At 51.1% G+C, this 26,485-nt stretch overlaps 1 protein-coding gene across 7 annotated transcripts in view; it reads right to left on the bottom strand.

Annotated features, from left to right (window-relative positions):
- The window catches only part of MTCL2 (microtubule crosslinking factor 2), an 86,737-nt gene that overhangs the window by 48,104 nt on the left and 12,148 nt on the right, over positions 1 to 26,485 (bottom strand). For all 7 annotated transcript variants that reach the window (XR_011530813.1, XM_070588318.1, XM_070588317.1 and 4 more), the window contains exons 2-4: positions 18,675 to 18,899; positions 12,441 to 12,599; positions 605 to 667 (exon numbers count right to left, since the gene is read on the bottom strand). Coding sequence is in view for 6 of the 7 variants with exons in the window: in XM_070588318.1 (XP_070444419.1) it covers positions 605 to 667; positions 12,441 to 12,599; positions 18,675 to 18,899 (447 nt within the window). In the remaining variant the exon portion in view is untranslated. The remainder of the gene's footprint in view (positions 1 to 604; positions 668 to 12,440; positions 12,600 to 18,674; positions 18,900 to 26,485) is intronic.

Here is a 26,485-nt window from a genome sequence, read left to right on the forward strand (position 1 = left end):
GGAGCACTAACTATGTGCTGGGGACACAGGAGTGAATCAGCCACAGCCCTGACCCTCAAGGAGTTGGGGGTTCAGAGCAGAAGCAGAGAGGGGGACATGAATATTGCACCAAGGATGGAGCACCACACATAGCCTGGGAAGTCCAGGAGGGCTTCCTGGAGCAGGTGACATTCTGCCAGGGTGACTATTGCTGCTACTGCCACCAACTACCATTAATACTGCAGTTTGCTCACCCATAAAATGGGGTAATAACACTCCTTCCTCAACCAGCCATGGGGAGGATTAAATGAGATAATGTATGAAAAGTGCCTGGCACCCTGACAATCCAGTACCACTAGAGGCTAACTGGATTCCAGGCCTGGCCTGTCTACATACAGCACTTTATCTACCCGAGCCTGAGAACCACCGGCTCAGGGCATGGTTTTGGGAAGTGAAGTGGCCAGCAAAGCTAAGAAAATGAACAAGGGGAGCATGGGGTAGAGGCTGGGGAGGGGTGGGCACCTCTGGGGACTCCTCGGGCCACTTGGAGTTAGGCCTCGGGCCTTAAGACTAAAACCTGCCATTGGGGTCTGCACCGGGGGCGGTGGGGGCTGCCGGGCAGTACCTGCACCGAAGCCTTCTTGTCTGTCTTCCCCAGGGAGCGGGTTCCTCTTTTCTTCAAGGAATGCTGGAGGAAGATTAAGAAACTGAACTGGAAGCTCATGACAGTGATGTGCATCTAAAGAGCAGTGAGATGCCTAGGGCTCCGCCGAGGGTCCCCTGCCCAGCCCAGCCCAGCCCAGCCCAGCCCAGCCCTGCCCAGCCCTGCCCAGCCCAGCCCAGCCCAGCCCAGCCCTGCCCAGCCCAGCCCAGCCCAGCCCAGCCCAGCCCAGGCCTTGACCAGCACCAACTGCTGAGCAGGAGGAGCTCTCAAGACCACTTAGAGGGCTGCACATGGGGAACAGGCCAGAAGCACTCGAGATGATTCTGAAAACACCTGCCTGGGGGCCCTCTCCTCCCTCCCACCCCCACATTGTGATCCAGTTGGCCTGAGCCAAGAACCAGAAATCTAGGTTTCTTTTCTTGTTTGTCTTTCACTCATTCACCAAAGATTTCCTGAGCACCTATTATGTGCCAGGCATAGTGAGGTGTAGAGTACACAGCAGGGATAAGGACAGACATGGTACTTGGGGAGGATGCTGTGGTGCTCTGCCCAGACCCCTCTTCAGGACTGGGGCACTCATTCACCCAGCGAAGACCCCAAACTGAGTCCCCCTCCTGAGGATGGCCATTGGCTGAGGGGAGCCACCTCATCCAAGGTCATGTGCCCTCCCTGGGGGAGCTCACATCCAATGACTGGTCCATGCCCCCTCATCTCAACTCGGGACAGTGCTAAAGGGTCATCCAGCTCCAGGGCTCCCCTGGGATGGGCTGAGGACATTGGTGTGAATGCTCCTCACTTCAGCTTCTCCCTCTGCCTCGATTCCTGATGGTGTTATTCCCAAGGAGACTCCTCCATAAGCCTGTGCATGCAGAACTCCATCTCAGAGGGAATCCTGTCCTCATGGAACTAGTTTTCTAGCGGGGACTTTAATTCAGAAGGAATACTAATAAACAAAATAAAAATGGGTGTAACAAACCATACAATTTAAATTGTAAAAGTTTTCATGCAGATTGAAAATAAGGCTATCATAGGGCCAGCCCAGTGGCGCAGCGGTTAAGTGTACACATTCCGCTTTGGCGGCCCGGGGTTCACTGGTTTGGATCCTGAGTGTGCACATAACACCACTTGGCAAAAGCCATGCTGTGGTAGGCATCCCACATACAAAGAAGAGGAAGATGAGCATGGATGTTAGCTCAGGGCCAGTCTTCCTCAGCAAAAAGAGGAGGATTGGCAGCAGATGTTAGCTCAGGGCTAACCTTCCCCCCCCAAAAAAGAAAAGAAGGCTATCATAATAATCATGATTCAAAACTCCAAAAGCGATAGGGGGAAGACATTTGATTAGATAAGCAAATTCTACATGGAAAAAAAAGATACCCTAAGAAAAGTAAAAACATAAAAGACAAACTGGGAAAAAAACATGCAGTTTTTACTCTGACAAAGGGTTGACATCCTAAATATATAAAGAGCTTCAAAAAATAGAGAACAAAAAGGCCAACGAACCTATAGAAAAATGGGCTAGAGACATGAAAAATAGTTTACAGGCAAAGAAAGGTAACTGGCTCTCAACCCCAGGAAGATGCTCCATTCTATTCACAATAGAGAAATGCTGATTAAAGCTACACCGAGATACCATTTCTCACCTATCAGACTGGCAAAAATCCAAACATCTGAGAACATATTCTGCTGGAGAAGCTATGGAGAAACAGTACCCTGACATATCACCGGCAAGAATGCAAAACGACACAAGCCCTGTGGAGGGGAATTTGAGGGACTGTAACAACAATCATTCCTGAAGTTTCTCCATGTTTAAAAAAGTCACTCAGTCCATCGAACACTTCTTCTCATGAGAGGGGTGATTCATGTTAGTGGTGAATAAAACCACACTTAGGTTGCTTTTGACTTTTCAAGTTGGGCGGGTATTTTTTGAGAATGCTCCCAGGTGGTTGAATACAGACACTCCCCACCCCACCTCTCACACCCCATCCCTGAAGGTGAGAACCACCCATCTAATCCAAGCCCCACTTTACTGAGGGCACAAGAGAGGTCTCACAGCAAATCCACCGCTGACCTGGGACCAGTTCTTGACATAGCTCTTGATCTAAGTTCCAAAGACTTGGAAGGAGAAAATGTGCCCTCTTGGATGCGGGCCAGAGTGGAGCCAGCACAGGGGTTCTCCACCTGGGTGGCATCAGAATTACCTGGGGGAACTTAAAAAAAAACTGTGGCCCAAGGTCCCACCCTCAGAAATTCTGATATAATTGGGCCTGGGTCGGTCCCAGGCATCACTATTTTTAAATAGCTTCCCAGGTGATTCTACTGGGCAGCCCAGGTTGGAACCACAAAGCCAGGGAAGGACTCCAGCTGGGCTCTTAAGTATATCTTAAAGCCTGATCAAATCCTAAAGAGAACTTTTGAAATGCAAACGAGGCAGGAAGGCTGAGGCTGATATTTCAGACACTGGGTGCCAAGAGCAGGGAGCCAGTATTTGAGAAGGCTTACCTGGGATCTTTCAAAAGCAAGGAGGAAAGAGTAGGGAATGGGGTGAGAGGCACAAACAAGGCCCCCACAGAGAGCCCCTCCCACAAATGGGGCCTGGGAAGGGGGGCTTAGAGGGAGACCCCCACGTGGGGAGGTGAGGTCAGATGGTCAGCTCTGGGCCTGCTTAGCACAAGCTGAGTGAGAGGGGCTGTGGCCTCAGCTGGGAGCTGAACTCTGGGAACCCCCCAACACTGAGTTTATGATCCTGGGAGAACCCCTTCCTCTCTCTGAAACTCCATTTTATCATCTACAAAACCGAGCTATGGATTAGATGACCACAGCCTCTTCAAGCATTGTGGACTCCCTGGAGGAGGCAAGTTGGATGGCAGGAAGGGGAGCCAGGGGTTTCCAAAGGCACTGAGAGGTCCCAGCCATCACATATAAAGGAATGAGTAATATAAAGCCTAAAGACACTAAAAAGGACAGAGGGATACACTAATAACGAAGTAGCAGAAAGAGAAATTAAGAATACAATCCCATTTACAATTGCAACAAAAAGAATAAAACACTAGGAATAAACTTAACCAAAGAGGTGAAAGATATGTACACTGAAAACTATAAAACACTGTTGAAAGAAACTGAAGAAGACACAAAGAAATGGAAAGATATTCTGTGATCTCGGACTGGAAGAATTAACATAGTTAAAATGTCCATACTTCCTAAAGCAATCTACAGATTCAGTGCAATCCCTGTCAAAGTTCCAACAACATTTTTCACAGAAATAGAACAAAGAATCCTAAAATTTATATGGAACAACAAAAGACCCCAAATAGCCAAAGGAATCCTGAGAAAAAAGAACAAAGCTGGAGGTATCACACTCCCTGATTTCAAAATACAGTGCAAAGTGATAGCAGCCAAAACAGCACTGTGCTTGCACAAAAACAGATACACAGATCAACAGAACAGTATCGAGAGCTTGGAAATAAACCCACACATCTATGGACAGCTAATTTTCAATAAGGGAGCCAAGAACATACAATGGAGAAAGGAAAGTCTCTTCAATACGTGGTGTTGGGAAAACTGGACTGCGACAGGCAAAAGAATGAAAATAGACCATTATCTTACACCATACACAAGACCTGAAACCATGAAACTTGCAGAAGAAAACATAGGCAATATGCTCTTAGACATCGGTCTTAGCAGCATATTGTCAAGTAGCATGTCTGACCCAGCAAGGCAAACAACAGAAAAAATAAACAAATGCGACTACATCAAACTAAAAAGCTACTGCACAGCAAAGGAAACCATCAACAAAATGAAAAGATAACCTAACAATTGGGAGAAGATATTTGCAAACCATCTATACGATAAGGGGTTAATATCCAAAATATACAAAGAACTCATACATCTCAACATCAAAAAAACTAACAACCCAATTTAAAAATGGGCAAAAGATCTGAACAGACATTTCTCCAACAGGCACATGAAAAGATGTTCAACATCATTAACTATCAGGGAAATGCAAATCAAAACTAAAATAAGACATCACCTCACACCCGTCAGAATGGCTATAATTAACGAGACAGGAAACAACAAGCGTTGGAGAGGATGTAGAGAGAAGGGAACTCCCATACACTGCTGGTGGGAGTGCAAACTGCCGCAGCCACTATGGAAAACAGGATGGAGATTCCTCAAAAAATTAAGAATAGAACTACCAAACGATCCAGCTATTCTATTGCTGGGTATTTATCCAAAGAACGTGATAGCACAAATGTGTAAAGACACATGCACCCCTATGTTTATTGCAGCAGTATTCTCAATAGCCAAGATTTGGAAGCAACCAAGATGCCCATCAAGGGACGAATGGATAAAGAAGATGTGGTATATATACACAATGGAATACTACTCAGCCATAAGAAATGATGAAATTCAGCCATTTGTGACAACATGGATGGACCTTGAGGGTATTACACTAAGCGAAATAAGTCAGAGGGAGAAAGTCAAATATCGTATGATCTCACTCATAAGTAGAGGGTAAAAACAACAACAAACAAACACATGGAGACAAAGATCGGATTGGTCTTTACCAGAAGGGAAGAGGGGAGGGTGGAGAGCAAAAGGGGTGATTAGGCACATGTGTGTGGTGATGGACTGTAATTAGTCTTTGGGTGGTGAACATGATGTAATCTACACAGAAATCGAAATATAATGACATACACCTAAAATTTATATAATGTTATAAACCAATGTTACCACAATAAAAAATAAATTTAAAAAATTTAAAAATAATTTTTTAAAAAGGACAGAGGTGGAGTGAGATTCACTGACATGGTAAAGTCTAAGGAAGAAAGAAACCTACAAAACAAAACCTGCAACCCAAATGTCCACCAACCAATGGATGGATAAACAAAATGTAGCATGTCCACCCAAGGGAATACGATTCAGCCAGAGAAAGGAATGAAGTCCTGACACATGCTACAACATGGATGTACCTTGAAAACATCACATTAAGTGAAATAAGCCAGTCACAAAAGGCCACACAGCATATGATTCCATTTATGTGAAATGTCCAGAACAGGCAAATCCACAAAGGCAGAAGGTAGATGAGTGGTTGCCAGGGAGGAGGAGGGATGGGCAGTGACTGCTGCCTGGGGTTTCTTTTTCGGGTGATGAAAATGTTCTGGAATGAGACAGTGGTGACGGTTGTACAACTGGATATTCTAGAAACCACTGAACTGTATACTTTAAAAAGACAAACCTATGGTATGTGAGTTATCTCTCAATGAAGCTGTTATTTAAAAAAAAAAACCTAGAGCATGTTACCATTTCCATAAAAATAAGATGGGTATGTGTGTGCGCACACACACGTGCAGATGGGGGAAGGTCTGAAGAATATACACCAAGCCGTTAACAACAAGAATACAGGGATCTTGTACTTTTCTTCCCCCACATCTCTTTTTTGGATGGGGCACGCGGTCTTCCAGCATTTTTTCTTTAAAAAAAATTTTTTAATTACAGAATAGTAAAAAAATCAATCTACAAAAACACATTCTCACTGTAATCTCTACAATGCTGACAAAGCAGAAGTCCCCCTGTGTACACCCCACCCATTCTCCTCCCCAACCTGAGGGTGACCACAGCTGACAGGCGGTTAGAGCTCCTTCTTGACCTTCGGCTCTGTGTTTAAAATACTGAAATAGATGGTGCTCTTTCTTTTAGACTTTCTTTCCTCCCTATGTTTACTTGACTCTGTAATCTTTGATTTTTATAATAAGCACCTTAGGCAGAAGAAAACCCCAAAACATTCAGCATTTAAAAAAACAGTCTATGTTCATGTGACCTTACTCTGTATGTTACATAAACCATATCTACAATATAATCCCATCTTTATTAAAGCAAAATACATAGAGAAATATACACTGTATGATCATAGAGAAATATACACTGTATGATCACAGAGAAAGGCCTGAAAAGATACAAATCAAACTATAATCACCAGTTAGGCTGAGTCAGGAGTAGAATTGAGGGACGTGGTTAAGAGAGACTTTCTTCTTTTATTCTATGTACGGTTATTATTATTTCTATCATTTTCTGGATTACACATTCACATGGTTCAAACTTCAAAAAGTACTAAAAGGAACACAGCGAACCCAGTCACCAGTTTTCCTGCCCGAGGCAACCAATGCAACTAGAGTCTGCTTTTTCCATCCTTGCAAGTATGCTAGGCATGCTTTTACGTGCTTTTCAATGATATTTTTGCTTCACTGAGCTTAAATTACTTTTTTAGTAAAAAAAAAAAAAATGCATATATACATTTCAATACGTTTGTGTGCATAAATAGAAAAACGTATTGGAAGTATATGCACCTTCCATCCAAATAATTTTTGGTAATTACTCAGAGTAATTCTCTCTGAATATTGGATTCCAGGTGAATTTTTTCCTCCCTCTGGCTTACTTGTATATGCCGGTCTTTCTCTACTAAGCATATATTACCTGTTGGGTGGAGGGGGAAAGTCACAGTACGTTGTTTTTAAAATGTACTTTCCCCAAGAAAAGTCACTGAACACCTTTCTAACCGCAGAGAGCGAGCCCCGGGAGGCTTGAAGCTCCCAGGAATGGAGGGCAGTGGGCAGAGAAAAGGGGCCAAAGCAACAAACCTTGTCAGGAGCAGAGTGGTTCCAGGCTTTTCTGGTTGGAACTGACCCTTCCCCCACCTCATGGAAGCCATTTGGGCTCCCAGACTGCTCTGCAGCCCCAGAGGGAAAACAAGACAGGCACACAGAGCACCAAGACCTTCCGTCCCTCTGCAGGGCAGCAGCTGGCCAGGTGCCTGGGGGGCTGCGGTACCCCTCAAGGGAGCCAAGGCCTGTCTGAGCCCCTCTGTGGAGGCCCCAGGGGCAGAAGTTCTGGCCCGGGGCCTGGGGAGGACAGGGCTAGGCAGAGTAGGACAGGATTCAGGCACCAACAGGAATACAAGTGCCAGACCCCAAGGGCACACTTTGACCTGGCATGCAGCAGGGACTACCCCACCCACCAGCAACTCACAAGGCCGCCTTTGAGCAGCGTGGGTGGTGCCTCAAGCAACCTTGGTCTAACGGCTCCTAGTAGGAGCACGAGCTATGTCCTCCCTTGTCCTTCTCCAGGAGACTAGTAGATTGTGTCCCCACCCCTTCAGCCCACAGAGAGAGGCTGCCTGAGCACAGCTCTGGAGCGGTCCCCTGCCCTCTAACATCTTCCATGCTTTCATGCTGCCAGGAAACAAAGACCAACCTTCAAGGAATAAAATGAACCTTCTGCCAAAACAGCTGGGCAGATTTTCACCAAATTTGGAGGGGATGTTTGGAAAGGTCTCATTGAAAACACACACTGTGCTGTGTGTGCAAAATTTCCTCTAGCGGGGACCTGGGGTGTGGGTGCACCTCAAAGACTGGGGCATTCTTGCTCCAGAGCGGCTGAAGCGACTAGACAGAGAGGCCGTGTGGCTCCTGGCCGGGGGAGACCACCGGGAGGGAGGAAACAAGGAGTGGTTTAGACATGAGCCCCAAATCAAAAGGCAGTGGGACAGATGCTGCCAACTGCAGGCTCTGATTTGCAATGAAACTGCTCTTTCCATGGGCAACTGGCAGCTCGATCTAGAGCTCCTTGCCAGAGGCACATCTATTTAACTAAGGTCAATGTGTCTCCAGACCCACAGCCATCGTAGTGGTGGTGAGGGTAATGATAACCAGTATTTACCAGGCCTTTATTCTCTGCTAAGCACTTCACCTGCTTGTCTCGATTAATTCTCACAAACACTTCTGAGGAATAGGCATTAATATTCCCATTTTAGATACTAACAAACTGAGCACTGGAGCAGTTACACGATTTGCCCAACATTACAGTTATTTGCCAATAAGTGACAAAGCCAGGCTTCAAACTCAGGCCCATATGACTCCAAGTTCCCGTTCACCCTGCACCACATAGACCGCAGCTAGGCTGCACCACATGACGCCAGCAGAACCAAGATTTGAACCCAGGTGATCTGAAGCCATGGTCAGCACCCTTCCTACCCCATCAGAGTGGGAATCAGGACGAGAAGCCTGTGCCAGAGAAGAAGGTACTTGTTGGAATGAGCAGCCTCTTCAGAGGTTCTGCAAACACAGCAGGGTCCTAGGAAGGTCCCATCACTGTAAGAGTCAGTGTGGCTTTGGGAAATAGAGAGTCCTGGATTAGAATCCCTGGATGTCTTTCCCCAGTCCCATCCACACACAGCAAGTCCACTCCTCAATGTATAGCCAAGAGAAGTGAAGACATATGTCCACACAAAAACCTGTACACAGGTGTTCGCAGCAGCATTATTCATGATACCAAAAAGTGGAAACAACCCAAATGTCCATCAGCTGATAAATGGATAAACAAAATGTGGTCCATCCATACAATACCTGGCCTTAAAAAGGAATAAAGTACTGCTACATACTTCAACATAGATAAATTTTGAAAACATTATACTAAGTGAATGAAGCCAGTGAAAAAAGATCGTATGTTACATGATTCCATTTGTATGAAATTTCCAGAACAGGCAAATCCATAGAGACAGAAAGTAGATGAGTGGTTGCCAGGGGCTGGCGGGCAGGGGGAGTGGGGAGTGACTGCAACAGTTATGGGGTTTCTTTTGGGCACGATGGAAATGTTCTGGAATTAGATAATGGTGATGGTTGCACAATGTTATGAATATATTAAGCCACTGAATTGTACACTTTAAATGGTGAATTTTACAGGATATGGATTATATCGAATGAAAACATTGCCAAGAAGAGTCCACCTATAAAACAGGACAACAACACTACATACGTTGGGAGGCCGTTGGTTACACAATGTGAGGACGTACATAAAATGCTTGGTGTGGTGCCTGGTACAGAGCCAGCACTTGGACACAGCAGCTATATTATAATACATCACGTCAACACTGATATTGGCCTTCTGCCTAAAATACAAGAAGAGGGAATGATACTGGATGGGCGGAGGCTGATGTTATGATTCTTGAGTTGCAGCCCAGCTGGGCAACAGTGCCACCACAGAGCACGGCTAGTGCTGGCTATCCGCCCTTCTCTAGCAACAGCAATCTCCATGGCAACCACATCAGCTCAGGCCGGGGGCTCCTGTTCCCAGCCGGGGCAGCAGCATCACCACAGCAACCTGTCAGGATGGCAAAGGCGGATCTCGATGATGGGGCTCAAGCAGCTCTGGCAGAAGAATTGCTAAGGGACCCTCGTCTCCATAGAAACCACATCAGGAAGGAAAGGGAGGAGGGAGAGGGCAATCAGCAAATAAACACAGAGCCACGCCTCCTTGCCCAGATCCTGAGACAGCAAGGGGCTTGTCAGGGAGGGTCAGACCAGCCTTGCTGACATCACCTGCAAAGGGGAAGTGAACTAGTGTTGCTTGAGGACCTACTGTGTGCCAGGCACCACAAAGGGCTCTCCACATGCTTGACTGCATTTAAAATTTCACAAATAATATCCACCCCCTCCCCCCCAAAAAACACCTAACTACAGCATTGAAAGAATCCAAAGCGAAAGTCATTCCCCATCCTAGTCCCACCATTTCTAACTCCGCAGTTCAGCAGATTCTCCTCCAGGCTTTTGTGTGCATTTGCACATATATATATACGGGCTTCAGAACCAGTTTGTTTTGCATGGCTTTTCAAAATAATTAGTGGGACTGCACAATATGTGTAGTTCTAGAACCTTCTTTTCCTGCTTCACTGTGTACCTTAGAGATCTTTCCATGTCAGTACATGTATATCTACCTTATTCTTTTCTTTATAATTGTGGTAAAGTATACTTAACACAAAATTAACCATTTTTATCTATTTTAAAGTGTACAATTCAGTGGTATTAAGTACATTCACATTGTTGTGCAACCATCACCACCATCCATCTCCAGAACTTTTTCGTCTTCCCAAACTGAAACTCTGTACCCATTAAACACCACTTCCCCACTCTCTCCTCCCTCCAGGCCCTGGTAACCTCCGTGCTACTTTCTGTCTCTATGAATTTGACTATTCTGTCTCCTGTAAGTGGAGTCATATAGTACTTGTCCTGTTGTGACTGACTTATCTCACTCAGCATCATGTCTTCAAGGTTCATCCACGTTGTAGCATGTGTTGGAATTGCATTCCTTCTTAAGGCTGACCAATAGTCCGTTGCATGTACGTGCTACAGTTTTTTTTTGTTTGTCCATCCATGGCCATTTGGGTTGCTTTTATCTTTTGGCTACTGTGGGTAATGCTGCTATGAACTCAGGGTACATGATTTCAGTTCTTTTTGGTGTATATCCAGAAGCGGAACTGCTGGCTCGTATAGTAATTCTATGTTTAATCTTTTCAGAAAATTCCACACTACCTTATTCTTTTTAACTTTTTCATAGTGTTCTATGGTTACTCAATCTTATTAATGATCATAAACAACCTCATAAGTGGGGTACTGTTATTATCCTAATGTCACAGATGAAGAAACTGAGACTTAGAGAAGGGAAGTGGCTTCAGGGTCTCAGCCACATCTCTGTCAGGGAAAAGCTGGGAGAGCTCAGACAAGCTGTCCCTCTCTGGGCCTCAGTTTCCCTTCCTTTACGATGGGAACACGCTGACCTCCAAGGCATTTTCTGAAATTGTCTCCCTTTCCACTAACAAGGGAGGCAGCAATGAGATATGTGAAGATGGTGCGCTGCGTTGTAGGCCAGGTCACGGGGGGCAGGAGGCTGCCTGAGGGAGGGGCCTCCCACCCAGCCCCGCAGCGAATGCCCGGTGTCCACACCGAGAAGCTGTTGGCACATCACACCAACACGTCCAGTGGGAAGGGCAGCTGAAGGACTGTTCTGGCCTCGGGGCTGTGGCATCTCAGTCCTGGAACGCTGGGGTGCCTACCCTCGAGGAAGGTGAGGAGGCCTCCAGAACAACATACGATCCTAGGCTACCTCGTGAACAGCCAGATGGCTGAGGCCCAACTGGGCCTCTGTGGCCAGAAGGCACCTCAAGCCATCTGGAACACAGGCCCCTGGATTCTGGAGGATTCCAGCCCTTCAGGGTCTAGGCTGATGGTTTCCAACTGACGTTCTGCAGAGCCCACTGGGCTCTGTGCGACCTTGGGCTATTTTCTCATCCATAAAATGGGTACAATCACAACGTTATTGGCCTTTATGAAAACTACCGAGAGAAAGGTCCAGCATGGTGCCTAATGTACTGTACACCTAACACACAGCAGATGGAAGAGAGGACATGCCAGGTGGAGGGACTCACAGGAGCAAAGACAGAGAGGCTGGTGCCTGGAGGCCACATTCAGGAAGTGTCTAGTGTCCTGAAATCTGTGTCGAGACACAGACCAGAGGCCCAGCCCCAGCACAGATTTGAGGCCGAATGGCAGCCCCTGGAGCATGTCCACACAAGTTACCCTAGCTCGTCCTCACAGTGACTTGGGGCATTATTGGCCCATTTACAGATGAGGAAACTGAGGACAGAGGGCCAGGCCCCATGTTGGGCACTGTTGCATGTTTTCTCAGTTAATCCTCCCACAGCTGTGGTTCCTTGATGGCTGACTGTCTCCTTCATTAGCCTGTGGGCTCCTTGAGAACAGGAACAGGTGTCTTTCATTGACCATCATGTCCGCAGTGTCCAGGACACAGTGTACATAGTAGGTGCTCAGGAAATGTGTGCTGGAGGAATGAATGAAAAAACAGCTCTGCCAGGGAGGCACACCCGTGCAGAGACAGAGGTTCAGAGACACTGGTGGGTGGAGCTGGCACATGCCTGCCTGCCCCTGCCCGGGAGAGAAGAGGTCCTCACCTCTCGTGGCCGCTCCAGCTCCGTTTGCAGCACTTGCTTGGCCAGCTCAGTCTCGATGAGCCGCTGCCGAAGCTCCTCGTTCTCCTCCTCCAGCCGTGCCCGTTTCTTCTCCACCGCCTCCAGCTCCTTATGCAGCCGCACAGAGATGTCCTTAGAGACCTGAGCAAGGGCAGGTGATGAGCAGGGCGTGAGCAGGCTGAGGGACGATCTTACCTCGGATGGTGCTCTCATCACCCCACTTGGTAGATGAGGAAACCAAGGCACAGAGAGGTCAAGTAATTCACCAAGGGTCACACAGCCAGGAAGTAGTAGAATTAAAACCCAAACGCAGGCACCCTGTGCTCCCAGTTCTATACCACAGTTCAGCCTGCAGAAAGCTGTAAAGGCCTGCCTGTTCTTAGGAATGCCTGTTCATTTACCTGGGGCATTTAACGCTTCCAAAAGTCTCTCCCAGCCACCTTCTTGCCCAATTCTCAGAAGAGCCTGTGGCAGGGCCAGAAGCTCATTTTAAAGGGAAGGAAGTGAGCTGCAGCGGGAACCTATAGCAAGATGGGCAGCCCCAGAGCCATTTCCACCCCATCTCTGCCAGCGATCAGCACGTGAGCCTGGGCAAATCATCTCCCCACTCTGTGCCTCCGTCTCCTTAACTACAGAATGGGTGCAAGCACACGACAGGAGGACTGAGCCAGCTACTGCACCAGAAGACTTGGCCCTGCGCCTGCACAGTGGGTGCTGCGTGAGTGGGGCTGCTGCCACGAGAAGCTGAAGCTCAGAGAGGGGCACGACTTGCTGGAGGGCACAACGGGACCCCGAGGCCTGTTTCCAATTGTCTGGGATACAAAATATGCCCCAAATGACAACGGCTGGGCAGGTGCCCAAGTCATCCCTGCAGAAAGGAGCTAACAGAGCTGCCACTCCAACCCCGCTTCCAGGACTCTGCAGCAGTAACACCCCACTTCCTCCGGGACACCGTCTGTCTTGTCCCCTGCTAGCAGGGGGTAAAAGGCCAGGAAAGCGGGCCTCTAGGGACGAGGAAGAATTTACCTTCTGAGCTGGTAAATCACAGCTAGGCTCCATCCCTGAATGGGCTGGGAACTACCGTTTGCTGAATACATACCGTGTGCCAAATTCGTGCATCTTCACCCCAATTCTGTCCCCATTTTGCTGGCAAAGAAACTGAGGCTCAGAGCATAAGTGACTTGCTCAGGGTCATACAAAGCAAGCATGGGCTGAGTCAGGGTGAGCCCCAGGGATCTGGCTGAGGGGCCAGCGTGGCCAGCGCTCTGCCAGCAAGAGGTATGTGTGGGGCAGACTGCCGAGCGCCTCGTGCCTGCCAGTCTCGGAAATGACCGTGGCACCTCCTCCCTGCCGGAAGGGAAGAGGGCCCTCCCTGGCTCTGTCCTCCGCCTGGGCCCAGGCCCAGCTCGGCACGGACCCCTTGGCAGGGAGTGAGGCTGGCCAGGAAAAACAACGGCCAGAAAGGAAATTCAGCCCTGCCTCCCCCTCCCTCCGCTGCCCACTGCTTCTCTCTGCCCCTGAGGATCTCCGAGGACAGCCAGAATCTGCCTCCTGTCTCCCACGGTCTCTCCAGGCCACCAACTTTACCCATCCACAAAGTGGGGTGAGACGTCCCCCATTATCAGAGCAGGGACGTGGGATCCAGGACAAGATATTTCCCCATCTGAAGGCTCAGTGTGGTCATCAGTAAAAGGTGGTCGATACAGCCTCCTCACGAGGGCTGCTGTGAGGAATAAAGGCCACAGGACCTGGGCCGGCAGCTGGACCACAGTAGATGCTCAAAAGAAACACGGAGTTCGAATGCATTGTCCAGATCACTGCTTCACCACTGTGCACTGATTTCATCTGATTTGGCCCAATGTCCCACAACCTCACTCTTGAGTTTGATGTCAGGGTTTTTGCTGGAGGTGTTTAGCCCCAGGCTCCTGGCTATGGTCCCCAGTTTTGGGCTGTTAGATCACCCAGTGAGCCCCTGTCCTGATCACCACTCCATTCATTCATTCACTCATTCATTCATCCTGCTTAGGCCCTGGGGTCGGGAGTGACGGGACACAGAGATGAAGGCCCCAGACCATGCCTGGATTCCTTCACATCTCTGTGTCCCAGCAGCAGTGCGGGGTCAGACACACATTAAGTGCCTAATAAATGCTTGTTGGATGAACAAACAAATCCAAGGCTCCAAGAAGAGAAAAGGGAGGGAGGTAAAAGGGTGAACGACTGAAATATGGAAGCTGCGCCTGCCCTAGCATGGCTGGGGATGCTCCCCGCAACCACCCACCCGACCCACTGTCCAGGGAGGGCCATGTCCCTGACAGGGATGACGGATAAGCTGCTGGGGGCCAGGGCTCCTCTCTCAACTGTGTTCCTACCTGAGCCAGCTCCTCTCCATCTAGGGGGTTGCTCCCTCCCCACCATGGCCTCGATCTGAGACAGCAACCCGCTCTCCAATAAGAAGTCATGATCCATGTGGATTCCTGGATCCTCCTGGGTTCAGGAGTGACTCTATGGATTTCATCCCTTCCATGAGTTCCCAGGAGCCTTCTGCCCCATTCTCCACAGAATCTCCTTCCCCTGTGCTCCCTACCCCTAAGGGGTGCTATGACAAGCAAGCCCAACCCCAGGCAGCTGACAGAATTCCAGTGGGGACAGGAGAGCCCTTCCTCTCAGATCTCAGAGCCCTGTCCCCTGATGGAGGCCCAGGGGGGCAAAGAGCATGCCAGCCTGGAGGGCAGGAGCCTTGGGGCCTGGGCCTGTCCCCTCCCCTCTCTGGGCCCCCTCTGCTCTCCCAGGTGATTTATAGAATCAGCTGTCACTTCCTGAGCACTCGCCATGTGCCCTTCATCCCCTCAGGAAGGGCTCTGTTATCCCCATTCTGAGGTTCAGAAAGGAAGGGACACCTGCCCAAGGTCACACAGCCAGGAAGCTACAGAACCAAGATTTAAAATCAGGTGGGTCAACTCTCGAGTCTTGCTCTCAACCTGACCCTGCTGTTGCTCCGAAGCTTGAAGACATATTATATTGATATTAGTAATAAAAGTATTAATACTGAGCCCAACAGTGGGCTCCCTGTGTCAGGTGCTCATAGGGCCCCCGCCTGTCTCATTTCATCCTCTCATGATGCTCCCAACGACTCCCAAGGTGGGGCGGGTGAGATACCATGGGAGGTGAAGCAGCTGCTGCTTCCGGAACCCAGGGCAAAGCCCCAAAGCACAAACAAATGCGCTCAGCCATGAGGTCACTGTTTACAGCGCTGGGGCCCGGCTCCTGCCAAATGCAGCCAGCAGCCTCCAGGCCACAGCTCCCTGCTCATCGGGGCCTCAGGCTTCAGGGTGTCGCTGTCACTCTGAATCCTCGGGGAGGGGGATGGGAATGCTCACTAAGGGGTGCCCCCCGGCCAGGCAGCCTCTGGGCTCTGGGTGACCGAGTCCTCCTGGGAACCCCTGGAGGGTGGGAATGTCACCCCCATTTTACAGATGAGGAAACTGAGGCTTAAAGAGGGGAAGCAACCTGCCCAGGTCACCCGGGAATTGAACCCAAAGCCAGCACTTTTCCATGTTTCTGAGAAAGGAAACGTTTTACTGGGGTGTCCTTGGGCCTCCCAAAGGCGTCCCTTCAGGTGGAAATTTGCCGCCCACATTCCTGGGACCTGACACCCTCCCCCAGGATCCCAGGCCCTGAAGGTGGCACCTGGGACTCTGCATTGTGAACACGGCCTCCAGGTGACTCTTCTCCACCCTGGGAGGCTGAGATTCCGGCCTCCCCTTTCCTTCCCAGGCCCCAGCCACTTGTCCCACTAGCACCTTATAAGCTCTTCTCCTGAACAACACCATCACAACCAACATTTGCTCATTTGCTGGGTGAGCACGCTGTGCCAGACTCTGTGTTCAGCACTCTCTTTACTTGAGTCCTTTCTTTTTTTTTTTTTAAAGATTGGCCCTGAGCTGCCATCTGTTGCCAATAGTCTTCTTTTTTGCTGCTGCTTCTCCCCTAAGCCCCCTAGTACATAGCTGTATATTCCAGCTGTGAGTGCCTCTGGTTGTGCTATGTGGGACACTGCCTCAGCGTGGCCTGACCAGCGGTTCGGTGTCTGCGCCCAGGATCCGAACCAGCGAAGCCCTGGGCCGCGGAAGCGCAGCGCGCGAGCCTAACCACTCGGCCACGGGCCGGCGCTGAGTTATTTCATTTTATCCTCACAAAAAACTCTACAGGTAGGGACTAGTTTTACCTCCATTTTCCATATGTGGAAACTGAGGCTCAGAGACGTGAAGGAGCTTTCCCAAGGCCACACAGCAAGCAAGTGGCAGAGCAGGTCTCTGCCCTACCCACCCCTGCCTTCCTCATGCTGGGCAACGTTCCCGCTGAGGTTCTGTGGGTCCCGTAGGCTGCAAGGACCAGCAGAGAGTGAGAGGGAAGGGGGGTACCAAGGCCTGAGGTTTCATTCGTGGTCCCCTCACTAATAAACTACCTGCTCGATAAAACCACTGGGACTGCAAAACTCTGAAGATTCGGCTGCTGTAATCCTGACATTTAACAAAAGGGGAAACAGAGGGCCCAGTGGTGGCCCCATGCCAGTAGGGGTATGGGCCAAGGAGCTGGCAGAGCAAGTCAGAGTCCCCAGGGATACCGTCCTAGGCAGCTCCCGGCCCCCTCCCCACCGGGGTCCATCAAGCCTTCCTAGGCGATGCCAGGGAAATCAGCCTTCTGAGGACCTCCAAAAACGCCCCAGAACATCCCCAGCACATGGGACAAAGCACGGCAGCCAGAGGCATCCCGCCCCGGCCCTCGTGGATGAGCTCAGCGCTGGAGCTGCAGAGGAGAGAGGAGGGAGGAGGCGGGGCACGGGGGTCTGATTGGCTAGTTCAAATCCCAACAGAAGGGGCCGCTCCCCTGCTCCCCTGCGCCCAGCTCGTGGAGGCCCCCTCCCACAAACCCTGCCGCTCTCGCCCCTCCCACCCAGGCGCCGGCAGCCCCGCCAGCCTGCTCCCAGCCCAGCCGCCCTCCACCCGCCTCATCTCTCTGGGGCTGACTTCTCTGTGCCCCTGCCCGAAACCCCCGACTCCCTGGGCCCCATCTCAGTTTCGTCTGGGCTTCCCGAGCTCCACATGCCTCCAGTCCAGTCCTGGGATTTGCGTATTTGTGTGAGCATTTATCCCGGGAGCTGTCGTCTCTGATCTAGGGACTTGGAGCCATAACCGTCCTGCGCTCACTTTCCTCGTCTGCACAACAGATCTCTAGTCCTGCTGCGCGCAAAGATCCGAGAGGTGCAGAAGGCCGAGTGGGGCTGCGCTCGCGTTCACCCCCTCTGGCCCTGACGGGGCCTCTTCCCCCAGCATTCCTCCTTCCCCCTCCCGGCTCATGCCCACGTCTCCCTCAGGCCTCAGCTCAGATGTCACTCCTGCGGGAAGGCTCCCTAGGGTCCCCAGGCGGCTCCAGGTGCCCCTACCCCTAGCTCCTACATCCCCCTGATCATGCTGGGCTGAGTTCTGAGAGCAGGGGGCCGTGCCTGGGTCCCCCGAGTTCTCAGTCCCTAGACCAGGGTTCACACGGACAGCGTGGACTTCTCTTCCGGGGACCCCACCTGCCAGCCCCCAGCCCACCCCTCTGCTGCCTGAGGCAGAGAGCAGCGAGCTGGCCGAGTGTCCCTCGACCTCGGACAGGTACCTCCTTTCTCTGAGCCTCACCTTCCTCATCAGGAAAATGGGAATAATAATAACAGCTGACATTTTTGAGTGCTTACCGTGACCTCTACCTAGTGGTCTCCTCTAACCCTCCTAGAGCCCTGCGAGACGGGGGCTGCTGTTACACCCATTTTACAGATGAGGAAACTGAAATGTAGGGGACTTGCTCAAAATCACAAAACTGGGGCATATCGGAGCCAAGATTGAAACCAGCCCCATCCAACTCCAGGCCTTCACTACTCCACAATAAAGGACCCCGCGAACCGTGAGCCCGGCACCAGGTGTGCAGCCGACGCTCCAACAGTAGCTGCTGTCCGTGGGATTCATAATGCAATATCACTCTGGGAAGTCCCTGGCGGATGGCCTGTCGGTCCACCAGAGGTTCCCATTTTACAGATGAGGAAGCTGAGGCCCAGGGAGGTGGTACACCTTGTCCAACAACACACAGGAGTGAGCTGGGCTAACCTGGGCCCCACTCGGGCTTGTGGTTCCACCCTGGACAAGGGTACCTGTGAGGGGCGGGCAGGCGCCGGCTTACCTTGACGTCCTGCTCCAGGCCGCGGATGAGCTCGCCGTCCACCTGGCCCGTCTGGGCAGCACGGAGGCTGCGGCGCTCAGCCTTGCGTAGCCGGTACTGCAGGATGCGGCAGGTCTTGCTCGCCTGGTCCAGCTGCTGCCGCAGCTCCTGCAGCTGGTACACGTCCTCCTCCATGTAGACGTCCCGCATCTCCAGCATCTCTGCCCGCAGCTCCTCGATCTCATCCTGCAGAGGGAAGGAGCGGTCAGGGCACTGGACCCTGTGCAGTGGCCAGGGTGCCTGAGTGCAGGACACACCCAATGCAGTCCTAGGCAAGTCGGGGGCCTGGGTGTGACAGGCAGAATAATGGCCCCCCAAAAATGTCCATGTCCTAGTTCTTAGAATCTGTGAATATGTTACCTTATCCAGCAAAAGGGAATTTGCAAATGTGATTAGGTTAAGGAACTCGCCATGGGGAGATTGTCCTGGATTATCCGGGTGGGCCCAGTGTCATCACAAGGGTCCTTATAAGAGGAAGGCTGGGGAATCAAGGAGGGAGAAGGCCACGTGACAACGGAAGCAGAGGTGGGAGGGAAGTGCTTTGGAGATGGAGGCAGGACCACAAACCAAGGAGTGAAGGCAGCCTCTGGAAGCTGGAAAAGGGTCTGGATTCTCACCCAGAACCATCACAAGGAATGTAGCCCTGACAACACCTTGATTTTCAGACTTCTGACCTCCAGAATTGTAAGATAATAATCTAGGGTTGTTTTAAGCCACTAAATCTGTAGTAATTTGTTACAGCAGCAATAGGAAACTAATACATGGGACGCAGGAGAGGCTCATTTAACAAGCATTGATGAGTGCCAACTGTGCACCAGGCTCTGTGCAAGCACGGGGGTGGGGAGGGACAGTGGCGACCAAGACTAAGGTGGCCCCTTCTATGTCTTCTGCATGAGCCCCAAGTCTCATTGGGGAGACATACAGTAAACCAACAAATTTAAAAATTCAGATACTGTTAAGAGCTATGAAGACCAGACAAACAGAAACCCCTGGGTAATAAGATAGAGCAATGGGAGAAGGTGCCACGTTAGAGGACACGCTCAGGGAGGCCATCTCTAAAGACAGAACATTTGAGTTGAGCCAGGAAGGAACAGCCACGAAGAGAGTGAGCCAGGGGGAGATTACTCTAGGCAGAGGGAGCAGGGTGTGCAAAGGCCCAGAGGCAGGAAAGAGCTCAGTGTGTCAAGATGCAGCAAGGCAGCCAGGATAGCTATGGGGGTAAGTTGAGGCTGGGGAAGCAGACAGGGGTCAGCCATCCAGAGCCTTGAAGGGCCAAGTAAAGAGTCTGAGTTTGGGTTTAAGTGAAGGGAGGTGGGGAGGTGACCTCACTTCCTCAGGGCAGCTCCTGCCCATCTCTGTCACCAGCTTCCAGACGTCCCTCACTTCCCCTTTGTCATCATGAGCACGTCTGCAATTCTTTATTTAATAGTTTGTCTCCCAGAGACACTGTGAGAGTCTGGAGGGCCGCCCCACGTCTACCTCGCTCCCAGTCGCATCCCCCACACCCATTACAGGGCCTCGCACCCTGCAGGCTCCCAACAAATGTTAACTGAAAGAACGAAGGCGCACGTGGCTAGGGAAAAAACCCACAAAGATATCTGTCACTGTGAAACAATCACTGGACACAAAGTGTAAGGGGATGAGTGGGGAGACCCAGCCGAAAAAAATGGATAATGATTATGTCTATCAACACATATGAAAACTGAGTCACAAATGGGAATAATAGTATCTACTCTGAGTGTGACTGAATGGAATAAATAAGACTGTACACTAAAGGAGAAACTGAGTCACGAGGGTGAATGATCTGCCAAAGGCATCCCAGGGGAGCGGGGGAAGGCAGCCAGCATGGTGCCGATGGGACAGGCAGTGGGGCCAGGAATCAAACAGACAACTCCGCAGGCCCTGGAGCGGGGGCCACGGTCCGGATGGCTGGGTTCACCAGACCTCTGAGGCTCCCTTTCCCCAAAGGAATGGCCTGGGGCCGTCCAGCATCCTGAGACTGGGTGGGCCATTTCGCTCAGGGGCAGGGCTAGGAAGCGGTACCCTCCAGTGCTCTTAGGACCAAACCTCAGCGAGGGTTTCACGTCCATCTGTTGGACTCCTGGGACTCTTTCCCAAACGGTTCCGACCTCAGGAGGGGAAGGCAGACCGGACAGGTGTCCGCTTCTCCCAACCAGCAGACACCGGCCCGTTCCCACCATCGACTGAAGGGTGTGATCCCCACTTGCCACCACAGCCTCTCCCCCGGGGGGGGGGGTCAGTGGCACCCCGAAGTGGATGAGTCTGTCTGCACCAGCTGCAGACGAACGGTCGCCTCACCAGGACCCCACCCCATTTCCACCCCAATGCACATAGACTCACAGCCCACCATCATGCCAAGTGGACAGAACTAAAAGTGGAAAAGGAGGAAGTGGGACAGTCAATGATCACATCAGTTAAAGAAATGAGGAAGTGAGGAGTCCACATGCCATTTCAGCTGGCGGATTAAGGAAGCATAAAGGAAACGGCACTCAGGAAGTGTAGGCCGGTCGCTAAATCTAAGCTAAGCCAGCCTCCAGACAGGCCTGTGTTCAAATGCTCTCCACGCCATTTACTAGCATTTCACTTATTCTGTCTGCAGTCACACCGACAGGACCTGGTGAGGAGGAGGAGGTGGGGGTCTGAGTGGACTCAAAGCTTAGGATGAACCAAGAGGAAGTACAGGAGACATACAAGCTCATGGTGCTGGGCAACATCAACAAATGTATGACACTTAGATCATGGGAGGTGACATTCCTTAACACAGGATCACATCCAGAGCACTGGAGTCATTTTGAGGGACCACTTATTTTTTTTAACTTTTAAATAACTGATTTTTTCTATTTATAAAAGTAAATGGTAATCAGATAGGGGCCAGCCCCATGGCATGATGATTAAGTTTGGCATGCTCCGCCTTGGCAGCCCAGGGTTTGCAGGTTTTGTTCCTGGGTGCAGACCTACACTACTCATCAGCCATGCTGTGGCAGCGAGCCACATACAAAATAGAGGAAGACTGGCACAGATGTTAGCTCAGGGCAAATCTTCCTCAGCAAAACAAACAAACAAAAAAACAACCTAGTAAATGGTATACAGTTTTGAAAATACGGAAAACATAAATCACTCATAATTCCTCCACCTGGACCTGAATCACAGTGGCTCTCAAAATGTGGTCCCTGGACCAGCAGCATCAGCATCACTGGGGAACTTGTCAGAAGTTCTCATGCCATAACCCAGACCTACTGAATGAGAAACTCTGGGCATGGGGCTCCTCAAGTGACTCTAATGCAGGGTGCTTCCTTCCAGTCTTTTTCCCTAAAAGGGCAAGAGTCACGTGTCTCAGCACCACAAGTCCCCAGCCCAGGGCCTGACATGACGCAGAGCAGAGTCTCAATAAGCATCTATTGAATAACTGAGTGAATGAATGATCTTTCTCACAGGAGCAGCTGTCTCTGCAGGGCCTGCCCTTCCCCGCAGTCAACTTCCAAAAATGCAGGATGTTGTACTCCTGCCAGCTCCATCTCTCCATGGTAGCCAAGGGGGGCCCAGGCCCCTCAGGGGCTTGTCCCAGCTGCAGGCAGAATGCGGGGCGGCCCCTCCTGGCACGGCCCACGTGAGAGGGCGAGTCCACAAAGGCCGGCTTGTGGCCCACACGGCCGGGTCTGCTGGGCCGTGGGCGGCAGGGCTGGTGAATGTGGGTCTTAAAAGGGGCTGAGCTTTCCAGGCCTGAGGTGGGGGCAGGGAAAGGGGCTACTGGGACGTGAAGAAGGGCCCTAGGAGGGCAGGACCCTGTTTGCTCCGGAGGTTCTTAGACCTCACTGAGCCTCCAAATGTCCTGGCCCCCTACCCCAGAAAGCTCTCTAGGGACTGTCCAATCCAACTGATGGAGCTGGGGGACAGGGGCGGGGAGCTCAGCCTTCCCAGCTCCTTCAAAGACAGCTCAGAGGCCTTGCTGAGTCTCTCCTCCGTCCCAGATCCCCCAACCATGTGGAGGCGGGGAGGGAAGGGCCACTCTCCACTGGACTCAGCGGGCCTAGTAGCTACAGAGCAAGGTTGTTGGAGTCCCCCCAACATCAATGGGGAAACCCCAAACTTCATCCTCTTCTGCAGACAGGAAAAGGCCACGCTGCCCAGCAATGTCCCCCTCAGACTCTGGAGGCCCCCGATTCTCAACCCCACAGTCAAAAAGGCCAGCCTAAAGATGCTGGGGAAAGGTGCCCAGACCAGGCGCAGCCCACCAGCCCCTCTACACCCATCCCCTCTGACCAGTACCTCAAGTCGACCTCTCTCCCCCTTGAGGCTTACCCTGATTATTTAACTCAGCCTGAGAGTGGGGAATGGAGGGGGGCAGGATGGGGGATGGGAACGGGGCACCCACACTGCTGCCAGGGTAGGAAGCCTTTCCCTTTAGAGAAAATGTTTATTTTGCTCTGATTACAGAGATAACACCTGTGTATTAGAGAAAACTTGGAAAAAAGCAGCTAGCTTTCTATCTCCTCCACTAGTTTCCATCGGCTTCTGCATTAGCCACCCCGGTCTCCTCCCCACTCCTGTCTTGCCCCTGCCCTTGCATCCTCTGCCAGGTGCCCCTGCATCCCCATATCCAGATTTGCCACAACCAAGAAGTAACTACCACCTATCTGGAGGCTCATTAATTACCAGGCCCCAGCCCAAGCACAGCAGGAGCACAATAGTTTGATAGTAAGGTACGTACAGAAAATGTTCCCATTTTGCAGAGCAGGAAACTGAGGCTCAGAAGTTTTCTAGAGCTGCTCAAGCAAGGCAGTGGTGGAGCTCAAGTCGAAACAGGCCCTCTGACCCGAGGCCAGTGCATATTAATTGTGGGCCCTCCTCCCAGGTTTGCTCAGGCTATTCCCTCTGCTAGAATGGCCTCTGCTGGGCTAACTCCTAATCTTATCCTTTCAGAGCATTCTTTCCTCCCCAATCTGATTCAAACCCCACATGCTGAACTCCATTCGTCTCTTATGCTAACAAGTATAGGGCGCATTTGCCTGTTTTCAACTCTATCTTCCCCAAGAGCTGGGAGGAGGGCAGGTGAGGGGTCTGACTCGTGTCTGGTCCCCGGCATCCCTCACAACAGGACGTGGTACAGAGCGGGCACCCATCATTGTTTATGGCGGATGAATGAATGAAAGGATGAGTGTGGCTTCTGCCATCCACAGCCCAGGGCGGGCAGGCCCTCCAGATCCCAGCCTCACGCCAGCTGCAAGGAGTCAGAGAGAGCCTGAGCTGCTCCAGGGCTGGCTCAGACCCCCATGCCACGCCAGGAGCATCAGAGGGGTCTCTCTACGCCAGGAACCTCCTGCTCGCCCACCTACTCCCTGCCCACAAAGTGCATCTCGGGCCATCCCCCCACACCCCCTCAGTGACCCATGAGGTCAGCCTGCAGGAAGCAGCCTTTCAGAGGCAGACCCGCTCCCTGAAATGGCCTGGTTCCCAGGAGTCCTGGGGGAATTGGCCAGGAAGAGTCTCTTGGTCGATGCTGGGCTGGAGGGCCAAACATGAGCTCACACGCCTGCTAATAATAGCGAGACCTCGCACGGTGGCACGGGGCTTCACAGTTTACAGAGACATTCCATCTGAATCAACCCAGGGGTCCTCACAGAAACCCCATGGCCAGCGGGACAGGGATCACCACCGCTCTTCCAGAGACAAAGAACCGCAGAGAAGCACAGTGAAGACAGGCTGTGCCCGAGGTCACCCAGAGAGACCCCCAAGGGCACTCAGATTGCAGACTTCAGGCGCTTCCATCTGCACCAGAATTCAGGGAGTCCGTGAACTCAGATGGCAAGGGAAAAAAAAAAAATCACACCTTTATTTTCACTAACCTCTAACTAAAAATTAGCATTTCCTTCTATTCTGGACAAACCCCGGTTCTATTAGTATGACCTGTCACTTTGCCACCAAAAGAAACCACAGATATTTTCATGTCACATAGCAGTTGTTGCAGAAATGTCAAAATATTGTTTACACGCATCAGTACTTTGAAATTACAGTAAAGAGACCTGTCACCAGATCTTACGAGTTCGTAAACACACGTATTACTATACCATAATTTTGAAACATATTTTGAGAACTGTATTTTGATATATTTGGTTTCCTTTGGGTTTTATTTTAAACATTTAGAAAGATTCTGAGAATTATTCTCAGCCGAGAGCTTAAGAGGTCCCTGGCACAGAATAAGACGGAGCCTCGGTTCTCTCTGAAGCCATCTCATCTACCTAGTCCAGGCTGGGACCCCAGACCCTGCCTCTCACCATCAGGGCCGAGAGCTGGAGAAGCAGGGCGCTGTTCTCAAGCCACATTTTAAATGCTCCAGGAAAGAACGCTTTCTGCAGAGACCCTACACAAATGCAAGATGATGAATCTTTGCATGAGGAGGACTGAAGGGGGAAGTTTAGATTTGGGGCCCACTGGAACGCTTGCAACTGCCTCCAGATGCACGGCCCTGGTGGAATTGGTCCGCAGGCGTAGCGGGTGAGCCGGTCTCCCGACCCGCAGGGCTGGAGATGAAAGGGATGCAACACGAGGCCCCTCTGCAGAAACACAGCACGGGGCAATGGGTGGTCTGAAGCCCAGCAACAGCTCCCAGCTGGCCCTGAGGGGGCGGAGAGGGAACCAGGGGGACAGGAGGTTCCTGAAGGCCGGAGGAGGTCACCTCTTACCAGCCACCAAGGAAGAGACTGTTCCAGAGCAGAGATCTCCTGGCTGTCTCCCATCCAAGAGTCAGCCCCGCGGGGCTGGGGTGGGCCCTGAGACGCGCCTGTTCTGATACGGGCCCTGGACACCACCTTCTAGAAACCCTCGTATGCCAAGGCTGGGTCAGGAGCGGGAAGCCTTGTTCCCATGGGGACTCTGACTGCCTGGGCGTCCTTCTACTCTGTACCTGTCTCTCATTTCCTCACCTCTCCACCTCAAATGCCACCTCCACCAGGAAGCCTCCCTGGCTGCCCCAGGGCATAGCCTTTTGGTTTGAACAATCCCTGAGTACCTCTGGTGGGCCAGATTCATCACCAAATCATTGGATTTAATCCTCACGATGGCCAGTTTGCTCCCCACTAATTTGTTCTCCACTCGGTACATGGACTGATTTTTTTTTCTTTTTGCTTTTTTGAGGAAGATCAGCCCTGAGCTAACATCTGCTACCAATTGTCCTCTTTTTGCTGAGGAAGACGGGCCCTGAGCTAACATCCATGCCCATCTCCCTCTACTTTATATGTGGGACGCCTGCCACAGCATGGCATGCCAAGCAGTGCCAAGTCTGCACGTAGGATCCGAACTGGCGAACGCTGGGCTGCCGAAGCGGAACGTGTGCACTTAACCACGGCACCACTGGGGCGGCCCCCAGAGTGATGTTTTTTTAACCTCATTACTACCCCGTTTAAAACCCTCCAATGATCACCAAAATCTGGAAACGACTCAAATGTCCCTCAACTGGTGATGGATAAAGGATGGTACGTCCATAAAATGGAATACTACTCAGCAAGAAAAAGGAACTGCTGATTCCTGCAACACCATGGCTGAAGCTCAAATGCATGATGCTAACTGAAGGAAGTCAGGCTCAGCAGCCTGCATACTATTTGATTCCATTTATATGACATTCTGGAAAAGGTAAGACTACAGGGACAGAAAACATCAGTGGTTGTCAAGGGCTGGGGGAGGTGGGAGGAACTGATTACAAAGGGGCACAGGGGGCATTTTGGGTCACAAAGGAACTGTTCTGTATCTTGATTGTG

Source organism: Equus przewalskii, chromosome 21 (genome assembly GCF_037783145.1).
Source record: "Equus przewalskii isolate Varuska chromosome 21, EquPr2, whole genome shotgun sequence".
Classification (NCBI taxonomy): domain Eukaryota; kingdom Metazoa; phylum Chordata; class Mammalia; order Perissodactyla; family Equidae; genus Equus; species Equus przewalskii.